A 16,231-nucleotide genomic window follows, 5' to 3' on the forward strand; every position below is an offset into this window, starting at 1 on the left:
AATGCGACATTGTAGCAATTTCCAAACAGAAATATTTGTGATGCTTGTAGCTTGTAACAAGGTAGCTGCATCATGAGTTGTTTTTCTTTCTTTTTCTCTAACCTTGAACTTGCTGCTCTCAATCACAGCATGACAAACACAGAAAAATAAAAAATTCACCGATAGCAAATTTACCTCCCTGATTTTATGCACTTCCTAAAAGCTTATTGTTCTGCTGATTACAAGTCCAGCTTCGTAACTGAAGAGTAAGCAGATCTGTTGACAAATGTCAACGGGCGGCACGAGAGGTGATGGTGAGCTCAGAAATACGCCTCGTGACTGCTGGATTAATACAAAACAAACGAACAAACAAAAAAACAAACTCAAACAAGCGAGCAGAATGGCCTCCGTTAAAAAATGTCCACGATTTCGGGGGCGGTGGGCGGCTCGGTTGGTACAGCGGGTCAACGTCCTTGACGCGTTCGTCCTTGGATAGTTGGATTCATGGTCTTTGGTCATCTACCTTGTCCTCCTGTTCTCTCAAACCTCCTTCCTGTAATATCAGAATACTGCCCACTACTTTAAAACAAAACACCACTTAACCATAAAGTCTCAATTTATCTGAAGGTTTTAGATGCCAATTTTCAGATCTGACCAAGTTAGTTTGTTTGCCACAAGAAATGAAAACATTTTGTACCAAATGTGACCTAAGGATATTTTAAAGTAATAATATGTTTGATGCTAGTATCAAACTTGCCTCTTGTCTTTGTGTAATAGCCCTGGAAAACAATAGAAACTGCATCACCTGTAAACACTTTGAGAAAATACATAAAAAACCCTTTCACTCCAATAAATCAATAAAGCATCACCTGACCACTCTGAATGAACTGCTAACATTAGGATGGGAGCATTGTTTTGTTTTTTTAAGAGGAGTATTTGTATTTGTGTGGATTTGACTACAGATAGTTTAAATCACAGCCTGTAAATCAACACTTTTAATTCCCCGGGTAGGAAAAATGAGGAAGTGTTATTTTGGCACCAAAACCAAACCTAGTTTGAAAACCTTAGCATCGGTTTCTAGCCCTGAAAGGATCTAAAGACAAAAAAGTAGCAAATCTTTTTTATTTATGTACTACAATAGTGTTTGATTGGTTTTATTAAGTCAAAAACAAAAATGGTAAGAGAGTTGTACTATATCTCAACTTGTGATGTAAATTTTTCTTTTAGCTATTCGAGTAAATCTGAGAACACAAACTTATTTCCATTCCTATCCAAACCTAGAAAACAATTTTGTAAAGTGATATACTTTTCAAAACTGGACAGGAACGTTGAACAGTGAAGCAAGCCCAGATGAACTACAACCTGTCTGATTGGCTAATTCTGTGGTACCAAAACAGTTTCATATCCCCCCCCCAAATTTTTACTCGACATGAATGAACGTGAAGCAGTATGTCAAGCTTACAGCGTGGTTTGTTTCTGAAAGTAGCTCTACGTTGTTGTCTACAGCCCAGGTAAGCTGTCTAACGTGAGCGGTGATGGTTAAGATTTCTGTCGCCATCATCAAGTCCTGGTTTAATAACTGTGAAACAACCGCTAGGATCATTTCAGGACGTGCCAGGCTCGGTAAAGAACAGGGCCATCGGTGCCATTACTCTCCTGGGGCAAAGAGGGGATCCTCTACCCCGGCTCCAACAATGGGAATTCCATTACACACAGGTTTCACTCCACCAGCGATACACTTCAACTTCCTGTTGTCAAGTCGTCTCCCGGTGACGGCAAAGATTCCTCCCAGCGGCCTCCGTGGGACAGTAATAATGACTTAAGACGGGTTGGTTACACGACCTTGAGGAAAAGTGGTCTCGGGATAAACCTGTCTGTGCTGACTGACGTATAAAATGTCACGCAGAATATTTTCTTTGGAGCTCCCTGGTACTTTGGTGTCAGCCCTCTAGAAAAGTTGGATAAAAGAACAAGCTTCTGTCACATGACTCCCTGCTGACGTCAAGCTACAAACAGCAACCTGTCACACTTGCAATACATTTGATTTGACATGTCAACTCTAACAAGAGTTGAGCTGCTGGTAAACAGGAGAGTCAGTATCAAATGGTTGACTAGTTTGGTTGCGTTTCAAATTATTAAACCAAACTAAGGAACTCCTGGTGAACATTTATTTGCTCGCTACTTAAAACGCGTCTTGAAAAATATTCAGTAAGTGAAGAGGAAGGGAAGGGTACACCTGGTTTTCAAAGTTTTATTGGCCAAAGTGAATCTGAAATGTGGAGAATGCATTTGTATTCAGGCACGTAGGGTGGAGACAGGAGGTGAGCAGGTCATATGAGACCAAAATTTAGCTTAAGGTCCTGCATGCAACAGGTGTTATGTGCTGGAACACGAACGCATATCAACCTGATTTCTCTTTCCTTATTGTGAAGCAGGGTGGCGCCTGCATCATGATGTGGGAATGCTAAGGGAAGCTGCTCTATGATGGAGCTAAATATAGCACAATCCTGAAAGGACAGGGACTGCAAACAATTTTGTGGGTTCATCTTTCATTAAGATAGTAAATATTCAGTCTCGGCAGTAATAAAAAAAGCTTAGATCACAGATTTCCATGTGTTAAAATGCCCAAAGTTCAGATCTAAATCCATTTCAGAAGAAAAGACAGGAAATTGCTATTCACTGCACCCACTCTGACTGAACTCCAACTATTTTGAAATGAAAAATGGGCACAAATTGACGGTTTCTAGATGTGCAGAGCTGGTAGAGACTCACAGTTGCAGCTGTAGTTTCAGTGAAAAGCGATTATGACTGGGACTACAAATGGATGCCACACTTTTCAAATGTTTATTTGTAAAAACTATCTACTTGTGAATATATTTATCACTTAAAATCCTCCAAAAACAAATTGGTTGGTGTAATAAACTAATCCCTAGAAATTAAACTGCGGCCTGCTTCAAATACCAGCAGCAGTGGAACAACCAGATCAACAACAATCAATGAAAACTGGTCAGTTTATTTACAAGTCAAAGTCTCTGCTCAGTGTTTACAAACTCAAATTCGAGTCAATCTTTTGGTCCTTCAGATCCACATTATGTAAGACTCTGTTGATCATTCCCTAAGAATCAGCCAGACTTGAACATCGTCATGTGCAAGCTTTGTGGTTTTGGTAATTCAGTAATGTTCCATAATCTAGGCTATTTTCACAGTTGGCTTCAAGGATTAGGCCTGCAGGCCAACAACAGATGAGGAGTCAATTTTATGACGTTTTTGAACCAACAACACTCCAGTGTCAAAAGGTGTAATTCACTTAAGCAGTAAAGCTTCAAACCCAACAAAAAAAACGAAACACGCAGGCAAGACACAGCCAGGTAAAATTCTTAGTTTCGGGAAAATTGGCTCTGTGGTAAAACATTTCTAGTTGGACTGTGGAAACATTAACTTCTGCAGGCTCCATTGGGTTCTAATGTTATCCATTAAAATGTAAAGGCGAGCTCATCCCAACCCAAATACCGTTCCATAAACAAAGCAGCTTACAGATTTCAAATTAAGTTTTTATGAAGCTGAGGTTGAGTCATGGTAACAGAGTTGCTCCGGTGACTGCTTTCGTTTTATCGGAGTCTCAACTAAAAAGATCTGGTGAGTCGATTTTCAAAATTACGGTCACATATTAGAAAAGATGTCAAAGGTGACTAGTGACCACTAGCAAACTCCATTACCCACATACAAAGTTGATTAGCCACAAACCTATTAACAAAGAAACTTACATTATTACTTACATTATTTTTACAAGCTAAGATGAAGAACAAACTTGTAACTAGGGTTATAAGTTCATGCTTAATCTGTCTACCTTTTCTTACTCCGCTGACAAGAAAAAGAGTGGCAAAGGGCAACAGCTCATGCAAATGAAGACGCACATGCCTTCAAGGCCGACCGCGTCCTGAACCAACACCCATTTATTACTCCTTTTCCATCTCGTGGAGGATCAGAGAGAAGATCAGAGACAAAAGGTGCTGGGAGCAAATCAGGTTGCTTTCTTGATCGAGTTACGTTAAGTCTTTGGGCCTTACAAAACATGTTCATTAAATTTTATTTTTTTTTTTTGAAAGAAAAGTCATTTTCAAATATTGAGATTTCACCTGGTCAGTTTTGAGCTTCTTTCAGAAAACAAATCAGCTGCTGCTGGTCACGCCCGCCAACTCAATGTTTACACTTGATACATGTGGAAGTGGCTCCAAAGAGAATTAAAAAAAAATCCACTTTTGTATCCTCACTTTAAAGCAACTTTACAGGCTAATCAGATATCTATGTGCAACCTGGGGATGCATGATGCTGCAGCTGTTACTATTGTTACCAACCAACATGATTGCTCTGGGTTTGAATCCCAACATGGAGTCTTTCTGCCTGGAGTTTGCTTGTTCTCCCCAAACATGCGTGGGTTCTTTCCGGGTTCTCCAACTTTAGCCTACAATCCAAAAATGTAGGTTAACTGGTCTTTCTAATTAAAAGTGTGTGCGTGTGTGCGTGTGTGTGAAACTGTCATAGACTGCCAAATCTTATCTAGACTTAAAGCTTAAAAATAAAAACCAATGGTAAGAGACACTGTTGTGGTCAACCACTTCAGTGCTGGTTCAATGTCATTACAATTTCTTATTATTTACCTTTAAGCCAATGAAAAATGGAAAAAAAAAAACAAAAACAAAAAAACTATTTAACCCAGTCGAAACAAGTTTGCTTTAGCAGAGACACTGGGAAATATATTTGACATTTTCTGATGTCCTACATATTTCTGGACTTCTGGAACATTCAAACAAATTTTAAAGATGATTCAAAGCAGCTCCCCTCCTTCAGAGTGGGTAGACCTTTTCTGCTTTTGAGCAACATTGCATAAGGAAACAAGCATAAGCCACACAGCTTAAGTCGCTGTGTGGCTGTCGTTGGAGCTCTCTTATTCCCGGTGTTGTTCATCTCTTCAGGGACTCCAATGAGAATATTTGTTCGTGGCTGGGCACAAAATGAACTGTTGTTTTTGTTGTCAAGCCTCCATACCGAGTAGACGATGACACCAACGTAGCTTTAGCTAACGTCACCAGCGTCACCAAATGTGAAACTTCTTCATTTACCAATGCCTTCCCTGTGAAATTCAACCTTAAAGATAGATGAGGTTTTCCTCAACAGTGCATAAAAAGTAACTCTGTCACTGCTCGGCCGGCTTGAAATGAGAAAGCCCCCAGGCCAACCGGCTGATGGGAACAGGATCAGCGCTAACAGTCGGCTAAATCCATCTATCGTGGTCACATCTCTCTCTGGGCCACTTTTTCTTTGTGCGCCCTCTTCCTCTCCCGGTTCGTGCCTGTAAAAACTGGCGTTCCCCTACGGCTTGGCTTATTTACACCCATCAAATGTTTAAGGTGTGCAAGCCGGTGCCTTTTGCTACATAAAGCATCCGTCATTGTGCTCATCGACCACAGACAGGAATGTGGAGGACTGGTTGATGTGGAAGGCAGCTCTTCTCAGCAGCGGGCCCTTTTCCTTTTCACCCAGCCCTGCAACAATAGGTGCAGTCAGGGAGAGGTCATAAAAAACACGGTGAAAGCATCTCAACTCCTCCTCTCTCCCCTCTGCCCTTTCTCCCACCGGAGAAAGGACAGGCAGTAACTGTCTGTGTGTCACCAGGGGTAATTGTGGGAAGCCAGAGAAAGTAGCCTTGCACTACCTATTGGGGCTGTAATGTTTTCTTTGGCCCGAGCCACCAAAAATTTAAGTAAATAGAAATGTGTGTGTTGTTTAGGGAAATGTTTTAGTGGCCTCTCTGTCCCGATGAAAGATTTATGTAGGTAAAAAAAACAAAAAAAAAACAGAAACATGGAGTTTGAGAGAAGTTACTTTGCTTGATAGTTCCGACAGAAGCAGATACAACGCTGAGCGTTTATAGTTTTTACTGGAACTTTACAGTAAATACTTCTGTTATTTTCAGAGACATGTGAGATCACACAATTATGAGACAGTTCTTTAGTTAGAAAAATGACAAGCCTGGAAACAGATTTGTCACAATCCTGTATTTGAACTTAACATTACCAAATCCTAAATCTAGATAAAAAAAAAAATAACCCCCTCCCAAAAAAAAACCCATCTTTTTGTCTGCTTTTACAGACAAAAAGAAAGATTTTGTAATTTACAAAAACACTTTGGTTACTTTAACTTTTAAGGCCAAAATGGGCTCCATCAGTATTCTGAATCAGATCTCCTCCTCACTCATGTCTTTATTTTTATTTTTTTGTTTACACCAGGCATATCAACAAAAGGAGGGAAATTATTCCCAAGCTCTGGCGTTTATGGTGCGTTCACTGTGCTAAAGGAGAGGTCGGCGCGTTCAGTGAGAAACTGGGAGAGGAAGAGCGGTACCGGGACAACACGATAGAGCCCCAACAATAGCTTCCGACTGATGGGTGTATGCAGCTGTACGCGCTCCAAGCGGAACTCCCGTCAGTTTCAGTGGCATTCAACCGTGCATTCCTGGCATACTGTCATTCAAACCAAGATGCAAGACTACACAGTTAATATGGACTGTGTGTGCTGGCTCTGGGCCAGGTTTCAGTGTGCTGTTTGGCCCACGTGCTGCTTTGTTGAGTCTGCACACCCTAAATCAAAGAAAAACTTTATAAAACCAAAGAAAACCGCATCTTGAAGTAGATTTGCTTTAAAACATACTTTCACGTGTACAACAAATTATGTGGATGCAGTCAAGATATTTGAAAATGCGTGTAAATGTCTTGGGTCGTACCCAGTAGGATCAAATTAAGAGCTAATCTCCGTCAACTTTGTAAAATTTGTCCAGATGAATGATGTCTAAAGATTTCCAGAAACATCAGCACAATATGTTTAGTTTTAGTAGTGCTAAACCACAACGCTCAGAGGACATGTAGCTAAACATAACCTGTTTGCTTCATAAGCGCGTTACTGGGTGGATATTTTTAAGTTGCTATTAATAATATTCCAAGTAAAACAAACAAACAACAACAAAAAAAAGCCTTTGCCCTAACTAGACATGAAAAATATGAAGCAGCAAGTTGGGGCCGAACGAAACGAGCAGGGATAAAGTAAGACGGGAAACCCCCTCAGTTTGGGGCAATAAAAGAGTAGCGCTCCTCTCTGGGAGATTAAATATGAACAGAACAAAACAAAACGAGGGCTTTGAGACCCTCCGAGTCCTAGCCATTCTTTTGGCCACAGTAGCCTAGCAACCGCTGCTTGACCAGTCCATTGTGTAAACGTATGTTAAGCTTTTATCCCTCATTAGCAACATTCCTCCCGGCAGGCTGGGATTTTACAGATTAGGTTGAAAAACACAATGGAGATTGGACAAATCTTGCTGACTTCCAACATATTACTTTACAGGCTAATCATTGATCAAACAGCTGCGTGTTTGTCTGCGTGGAGCGTGCGTGCATCCAGAGTCGATAAAAGACGGGCAAAGTGAGTCGAGCAAAGTTTTCCCAGCTTTGTTCTTCTGCATCCGTATGTGTACACACCTGGCCATATCAACGTTTATAGTGCAAGCAAAACACAAATAACGCAATGATTTGAGCAGAAGTTGAACTCTTATTGTAGTAATCCTAACCCTGCACAGAGATTAATCTCTTTTATATTTTCTTTTTAGCTATTTAAAGCCAAAACAAACAGACAAGCCTGCAGCAACAGATGCAATTTCTCCACTGAGCTTCATTATTATAGATTTTGTTGTTATTGCTTTACTGGGAAAACAACTCAACACGCTGCAGGGTGCCATTGGAGTGCTTGTGTGTCATAAAGAGGCTTTTGTGAACCAACTGTCCTGCTTCTGACCAAACACACACACACACACACACACACAGCTTCGTTCACTTTAGACTTTAGATAGCACTCAATATTGGCTACACTATCTCCAGACTTCTGACCCTGAAACAATCTTTTGTGTGAAGGTCTTCACTCTGCTGTTGACAGGATTCAGTCTCCATCGTTCTCTAAACTGTGTGGGAAAAACTAAGTGTTTCAAACGGACATGTTTCTTATCAGGCTTTTTTTTTTTTACTTGAGAAGTTTGATATTAAAGAAGATTGTGAAGGATCTTCCATGATTTCTATATTAAGTGCTCTCTGTTGGAGCTTAGGTTTCCACCGTTTCACAGAGAGGTGACATGGCAAACACAGTGATTTGTGTTTGCCGCACTCTGCCTGTTTGGGGGAAGTGTGTTTGCGTATGTCAACCAAACATCCGATTAGCAGCAACAGCCTACACAACCTCAACCGTTAAATCCTTCTGCTCCATCTGGTTTACATTTAAACCAGAAATCTTAATCTCAACTAATACAACATCTGGACTTGGCCTCTTTGACGTTGAGATGACCAAAGGCAAAAATATTCCGAGGCAACTCTACAAACTAATGATCTTGCTAAAAAATTTGCCAATGAAAAAGAGAAGCGCAAGCTATCAGTAAATACGCCACAATGCCATGAGGTAGCCATAGCAACACCACTCATTAGTGTGGAAGTTGTTCATAAGTAAAGACCACTTTACTTTCAGTGTCATCAAGGTTTTTGACACAGGAAAATAAGAGAGTGCTACAGTAGTGAGAGTCATAGGATAACAGGAAGTTAATTTGTTTTAATCCCTTGACGATAACAGATCCATCTTGTCAATCCTTTGGAAAGCTCACCAGTAGGGTTTGGATCCACCAACCAAGTAATCTTAGCTGCAATAACCCTGCTAATCACTACAATAAGATGCTAAAGATAACTTTAACTGCTAGCTATGTTGACATGCTCCCTTTTGCTAATGCTGGTGAAATCCTATTTTGACTGCAAAACATGTGCAACATGAGTGTGGTTCCATTCACTTGTCAGGAACATTTTGAGCGAACTTTTAAAATCTTGTACAAAAGAAAAGACACAAATTATCTGAGTTTCTGAGCAAATGAACCAGGCTATGCAAGGCGTAATTTTGTCAGATGTTGATGCTACATGTGGCTGTAAAAAACAGGAAGCAGAGGTTGCAAACTAGCATGGAGCACACATCTTAGCAAAATGGAGAGAGATTTCTAGGAACACACTGCTATCAGGAGAGTTGTAATTGTGCTGTCAACTTCTATTGGCGACATTATATGCTGTCCAGAGAAAGAAAGAAAAACACAGAGGAGACAGTTGATCAGTCAAATATTATGCCCATCGAAACTTATTCCCCAAATGTGTATCCAGATCCCATTTAGCTCATTGACTTTAACCAGAAAAAACACCTCAAATGAATGAGAAATCTTTTTTTAGAAAGTATTTCCAATTTAGTCATTTTCATCAACTTTTTCTGATGCAATACTTCAAAATGTGCATAAAAACAAAACAAAAAAACATGGATGGAAACACTGTTATGAACTCATCTCTCTCTGGTGTTTTATTCACTATTCATAAACAATTAAAGGGAGATATTGCCAGAAATTATTCTTGAGGCTTTTTGCTCCCAACTATTAAACTGTTCCTTCTTGAAATTCCATCTTGAGATGGAGAAGCCTGTTCAGTAAAGCAGGGTTTAATTTTTAGAAACATATGTCCCATAACCTGGAACATTTTAAAGGCATCTATACATTTTCAGTAATGAAAAGAGAGCATTCTGTAACCCTGGTGTGTGTATTTTTTTAATTCACTTAAAACAATGTATGAACAAACAAATGCTTTTGAAGTTTTCCATCAGGAATCAGAAAGTCAGAGCTCAAATTGGTTGGGAATTGGCCCCAATATATCTGATCGGTGCATCGATAAACCTTTGCTATATTATTTTGTGCATAATCAGTTTTATTCCTACTTGCAAAGCTTATTTTTCTTAACATACTGGGTAACACGCACTTCTAATATATCTAACATTGTCTAGCTGAGTGAAATATTCGTGGAAAGACTTTTTTTTTGTCGTGGCTTAACTATGAAGGAGAGCACAAAAAAACTAGTTAGTCATAGGATCCTCCACATTAGTGCAATCCGATCCCTTTCAAATCCAGCAAAAAAGTCTTAACCTAGAGCGCTCGGACAGTCTGGTATGTGTACATTTCACAGGTTTTGTCCCGACATTCACACGTCGACTCCCACAGCTGGAGATAAACAGAGATTGCTACGCCACAGCTGCTCCCCACATGGCCCCGGGCTGATGGGAGCCTCCGATCACAAAAGGGAGAGAAATGGTGTTTAGGGTCACATTACACACATAAACACACCTGAGCTGAAGCGAGTGGCCTGTGTCTCTGGCTATGTGACTCAAACCCTTCTTTTTTTTTTTCCCCACTTCCAGTCCCTTTCCATTCATTATTCAGTCCCGGGAAACAAAAGTTTGCTGGCCTCTTATCAATTACCAGAACGGGAACAGTAAGCCTGCTACTCTGTGAACCAAAAGCAAACGACATGAGTCTGTCATGGTAGGGAAAGTCTCACAGTATCGAGGCTGTTCCTACTTACTAAATCACCGGCTTTGTTCCCTTAAACCAGTACTTCTCAAATAGTGGGGCGAAGTGTCAAGGCGGGCGCGAGAAGCAGGACTTTATAATTTTCTTTATTTATACTTAACTGATAAACAAGCCTCCGGTCACTAGGTGGCAGCAGTGTTCAAACTGATCAACAGGATGCCTGTTTTAGCCAGTAGAAGTAGCTACACAGCCCTGTTGAAAACGGAACAGAGGACAGAAGAAAAACGGAGCGAAGGGTAAAAACGCGGGTGTTTTGAAATATATCTACCGTCATAGAGGAGAGATGGAGAAGTTTGACAGTTTAAAGAAAATGTCAGTAATGCAAGTATGACGGAGTTTCATGGCCAAGCTTAGATATTTTTATTTTTAAATACAAGAATACAGTCACAATACTACGTGACCAGACGTCCTCTTTTTCCCGGACATGTCCTACTTTTCAGACCTAAAAAAATGTCCGAGGGGAATTTAAAAATCGTCCGGGATTTTGGTGAACTGCCTCAAAACACATTACATAGTGTTACCTCCGCCCGTTGGGGCATGTTTGTCCGCCGATTCTGGTTCTTTCTATTAGATAAAACGTTGTTTAAACAATCGTTTAAAAGTCCTGGGGCTGAAAATTTGCTTCTGATGTGCCAAAACATTTTGTATTTACTTATTTGTTGAACCAGTACCAACTCTAACCTAATAAGACCATCAGTATTCCTCAATTTAGCGCAGTATGGTGAAAAGTTATTATAAAATTACGACTTTATTCTCGTCCAACTTGACTGGTATTTAAAATCCAAATCAAAAACTCAGAGCATGGCCCTTATACTGCATAACAAGCAAGTGAATGTAGCTCACAGAAAAAGGCCAGGAAATAGACAAAGCTTATATTTTTATTATTAATGCAAAATGCTATGTACTTTTCATCTCTTCTCATCTGACAAGCTTAAATATTAGCAATTTTGCTGCAAATTCTCCCACAATAAATGTTAAGAACTTTGCACCTTGTGGAAAACTAAACTGAGGAAGCTGATAAGTAATCAATGCACAGATACTCGGATACTCACCAATTCCTCCCCTTACAGTGTATATTAGAAGTAAATAAAATAAGAATCACTATATAAATGTCCTTACATTGTATTGTACATTTGATGGTAAACGTGATGATCGAGGATTTAATCTAAGGATCCACAGATCTTGTTCTACAATACACTTCCTGCAGCTCAAACTACAGTAACTGCACTTTGGTATTTATAGGCAATTTAGTAAGATTTTTGTGATGCATTGCACACCGCTGTTTGTTTATATGTGCGGCGACTGTATGGACTTTCAGCTTCACAGTAAATACTGTATTATTTACCGTAGACTTAATACAGTAAAAAGTTTTACTGTATTAAGTCAAAAAACACACATCCCAGTGAATCATTTGCATTTTTTTAATTAAGTCAGAGTCTTGATTAAATGTTACTGATTCACTTAATAAACTGATTTTAGAAATTATTTTGAGAGTTAGAACAATAAAACAGCGGTTTTGATAATGTCATACAATGCCGGAGCCAATGGTTTGTACAGATAAATTATTAAATATTAACAGATACTGTTTTCCTCTGTGTGGCTGTTAAGCACACGTGTCTGGTAAATCACAGACTTTATTTGAACAACATTTCAGCTTTAGGTGGAGAGGGGGCTGGGAAAGTGAATCTGTGTGTTTTGAAGCATAAGGGGGACTCGGAGCAGGCAAAGTGGGCCAGCTGGGCAAACTCTTCACCTTAGTTCACATCCTCTCGATGGCTTCATCCCCCCTCCTCTCCACTTTGTTGCATTTTCAGCCTATGCAAAGTAAAAGGCCTGGACTGGTCAAGTTGAGATGTTTTAAAGCTAAAGATTTCCAAACGTCCAATTTAATCAATTATGACGCCTTGCTAAGGTGCCTTTAGCCCTGAAATCTTTATTTGTATTGTGAAAAGTTACAAGCAGAATGCATTCTAGGCATTTTAATAGAGTTCTACATTACAGATCAACAATGTATATCTCATAGTCAAGTGGAAAGTGCATGGTTATATTTGCTCTGTTGTTTTTAACAAATAAAAATAAAGAGTGTGTTGAGCATATCTATTCAAACCTCTGGGTGAGAACTTTGTGGAACCACTATACTCTACAATTAAATGTGCATTTATGAAATGCCTCAAAACGTTTGAGATATTTTTGAGCAGTTCCCTCCGAACAAAAACATCACCATAGCATGATGCTGCCACCACCATGCTTCATACTGATAAATTCTCCCACCTGAGCTGTGCGTCATTGGAGCTCCTCTGAACTGAACTATACTGTTTTCACTGACGTAAAAGCCCAAACAGAGCAGCTTTGTTTGCACTGATGTTAAGTTACTCAAAGGTCATTGGCATTTTGCCCATGTGACATTCAGTATCTTTAGTTTTATTAAAATCTCACTCAACTTTTTCAAGTATGAAGTGATGCCATTAACTAACTGCAGGAGGTCTTATACCCACCATGGTTTAAGTTACACTCACCAGAGAAATGCTTCAGAGAGATCAACTCACCCAAACAAGGATCAGATCAGAAAATGACAATAAACTAAAACATATGTTAGATTTCTGCATTTTGTGATTGTTATGGGACATATTTATGATGAAAAAGAAATGGATGGACCATTTACTTAAAGTACATAGGCACAAAATAAGAACAAAAACAAAAAAAACAACACAAGGACATGCCATTTATTGATTATGTGAGTGGGTTGAGTACATGAGTGTGAATAGAAATGCCGCTAAATAACAAATTAGATTTTGACTGATTTGTATATTTATTTGAAAACCATACTCCCTTTTCCCTTTACTGCACAGTAAAGCTACTTTGTTTTGCTCCCCTAAATAAAATTCTAATCTGCAAGGCCTTTGCTGAAACTTGACAAAAGCATTATAAAAATCAAAATGGTAGGAATACTTTTATTGCTCACTCTCACACACAAATTCTAATCTTTGCTTACTGTTACTGGACTTCAGGTCCCGATGGATGATGGGTACCACGGCCTCCTCGTGCAGATAGAGCATCCCGCGTGCGATCTGCACGGCCCAGTTGACCAGGATGTGAGGTGGGATGCGCCTTCCAGTCAGCGCCCGGTTCAGCGTCCCGCCTCGGGCATACTCCATCACCAGGCACAGGTTGGGCTCCTCCAAGCACACCCCCTCCAGTTTGATGATGTTGGGATGCTGCAGCATGGAAAACAGCTTGGCCTCCTGCTTGACGCTGGCGGCGGTGGCCGTGATGTCCTCATCCGGGTCTTGCCGAGCCGCTTTCACCGCGACCTCCTGATCTTTCCATGTTCCCCGGTAGACTTTGCCAAACCCACCCACGCCAATGATTTCCTCCAGCACCAGTTCACTGAAGGGAATCTGAGTGGGCGAGCTGGGCACTTGCTCCGACACCCCCGCCGACCCACTGGTTGCGGGAAGACGGTAAATAGCTGGCTGGTACGTGACGTAATTAGAAGGGAAAATCCCGACCCGGTGGTTCAGCTTGCCCGTCCACCATCCTTCGTCCCCGGAGATCGCAGCGTCCTTGGACAGGACCTCGACTACGTCCCCTCTCCTGAGGCTGAGCTCGTCCTCGCCGCTTGCCTCGTAGTCGTACGCGGCGGTCCACAGGGACCGAGTGGGACACAGCGGGGCAGAGTGAGCCCACGACCGGACAGTCGGGCACTCTGTCCAGGCATGTTCCCCGGCCCCACCGCCGCCCGGCCGCCCTTCACCGTTTAGGGAAGCGGCCTGAGAGACATCCATTTCTCGGTGGCCCTAGCGGCACCATAGGGTGCAGAGCTTATAGAACCAAAAAAAAAAAAATACTTAAAACTTTAAAATATAACTTTTAAATATACCCATTATGTCACTTTAGCGAGGTGAATCCCCTGCGCAGCACCCAGGAAAGTCAAATCGTGCCCAAAGTCCCGTGAGAGAAGCAGCCTAGAAGCGTGTATCCACGTCGCCACTCGGGTAGAAGTATGATGGTCAATGAGCAACCCAGCGAGGCTGCTCGCTAAGATTAGCCGAAATACGGCTTAGCAAACACCACCGCTTCATGGGCTTACGCCTGAGACTTATTAAAAGCGAGCAATACGCCATGAATTGCCTATATAATATTTGTAAGCAAACTAAGTAACAACGTGATATCAAAATGCCCTGTGATAAAACTAAAAGTTAGCCATAAACCGATGGAGCAAAGTTACCAAGTTTCCGCAGGTGCCGCAAGAGGTGCACCTGCACCGTCCGACCCGAGGAGAAACACAGAGCCTCCCAGGGGCTGGTGTCCCGTCCAAACCCGCAAGTAAATAGCTCGTAGCAGTCGAGTTGCGGAATGTAAAGTTTGGCTAATGGTTTGTGAACTTTAAGCACAAACTGCATTCCAGACTCCTGGCTAGCGAGTTAGCTTAGCATAGGTCAGCCTGTTGGTTGATTGGGGAAAAGTTGCTCCTCTTTTAAAACCGCTTCATCCACAGTATCTCCTCCGAATGGGGGGAGAAAACCGGTGAGTAAATGAAAAGCGCACAAAACATCTTAAAAGTTAAACTTCTTATCAAGACGCGGACAGATAAATAAAACAACAATCCCAAAAACTTAAACCAAAACAATCCCTCCCCCGGCCACCGCCGCCGCTGCTGTCGCTTAGCGGCGTGGGTCGCAGCAGTGGCTGGCTGGATCTGAGGACTGCTGCTCTCCGGGCTGGCTCTGGTGGACACTGATTGGTGGACGGGGTGACACGTGACGAGCGCAGCAGTTGGAGTGGAGGAAGGAGGAGCCACTGTAGGAATGTCTGTGGAGAGCGCGCTTTCATGGAAATTATGGGAATAGTCAACCATAAAAACCCCCATCCACTCCGACCCACATGCCCATTGACGATGTTGATATTCAACCACAACTTTAAACTGCTGCCCATAAATTTGAATGTATATTTAATGTATTAAAATATATTACATTTCACACTTTATGCTTTAACTATTGCATCCACATCTATTATACATATCAAAGCATGCTTGCTTGATATGGTATGCATTATGTGATTTAACTGAAGGTAGGATTTCTCCATTAAAACCGCTTGTGGGGTGAGGTTATGGCAAGCTCATTTTGCATTTTGTCACCATCCTAAAATAATAAAAGTCCTAAGTCGCCATCCCTTTCTTGCCTAAAGATGCTTTAAGCGAGGAAGAAAAAGAAGGGGGAAAAATGCCAAAAAGTATTCTGGCTATTATTTTTGGAAGTTGACAATTGCAAGGCTATTAAAAAAAATCAATGTTTTTAAATATAAGTTTAGCTAATTCCATGAAAAATCACCTGAATTACAATTAAAGTACACAAAAGTATTTCTCCTTAATTATTCAATTTAAAATATATCTGCCAAAAAAAGGTCACACTTTAATATTTCGTTGGCACACATTAAATTTTGATTGTTCTCATTGCTTACAGAAAACTGAATTCTCTTATAAAACGAAACACATTCAAAACTACTTTGATTTGTATTTATTTTTATATTTCAGTTGTCAGAATATCAAAAGTAGTGTTCTTGCAAAATTTCCCCTCAAGACTGTATTTTTAATTTTACTTAGAAAGCAAATTCCAAGTCTTCCCATTTAGTAATCATTCTCAGTGTTAGGCACATACACTGCCAACTACAACGCCAACTCATTTAGTATAAATCCAGCTAAGTTGCAGTTTAGCAATTGTTAACACTATAGCTAATGATCATTTTACAAATGATGCCGAGGCTGGAGGCAGTGCA

At 40.8% G+C, this 16,231-nt stretch overlaps 1 protein-coding gene across 1 annotated transcript in view; it reads right to left on the bottom strand.

The window, feature by feature from the left end:
- The window catches only part of map3k21 (mitogen-activated protein kinase kinase kinase 21), a 26,538-nt gene extending 11,288 nt beyond the window's left edge, over positions 1 to 15,250 (bottom strand). Inside the window, exon 1 of the mRNA XM_044135642.1 lies at positions 13,449 to 15,250. Within this exon, the coding sequence (XP_043991577.1) occupies positions 13,449 to 14,241 (793 nt within the window). The 5' untranslated portion in view covers positions 14,242 to 15,250. The remainder of the gene's footprint in view (positions 1 to 13,448) is intronic.
- Positions 15,251 to 16,231: the final 981 nt, after the last annotated feature.

The sequence above is a fragment of the Gambusia affinis genome, linkage group LG13, assembly GCF_019740435.1.
Source record: "Gambusia affinis linkage group LG13, SWU_Gaff_1.0, whole genome shotgun sequence".
Taxonomy (NCBI): domain Eukaryota; kingdom Metazoa; phylum Chordata; class Actinopteri; order Cyprinodontiformes; family Poeciliidae; genus Gambusia; species Gambusia affinis.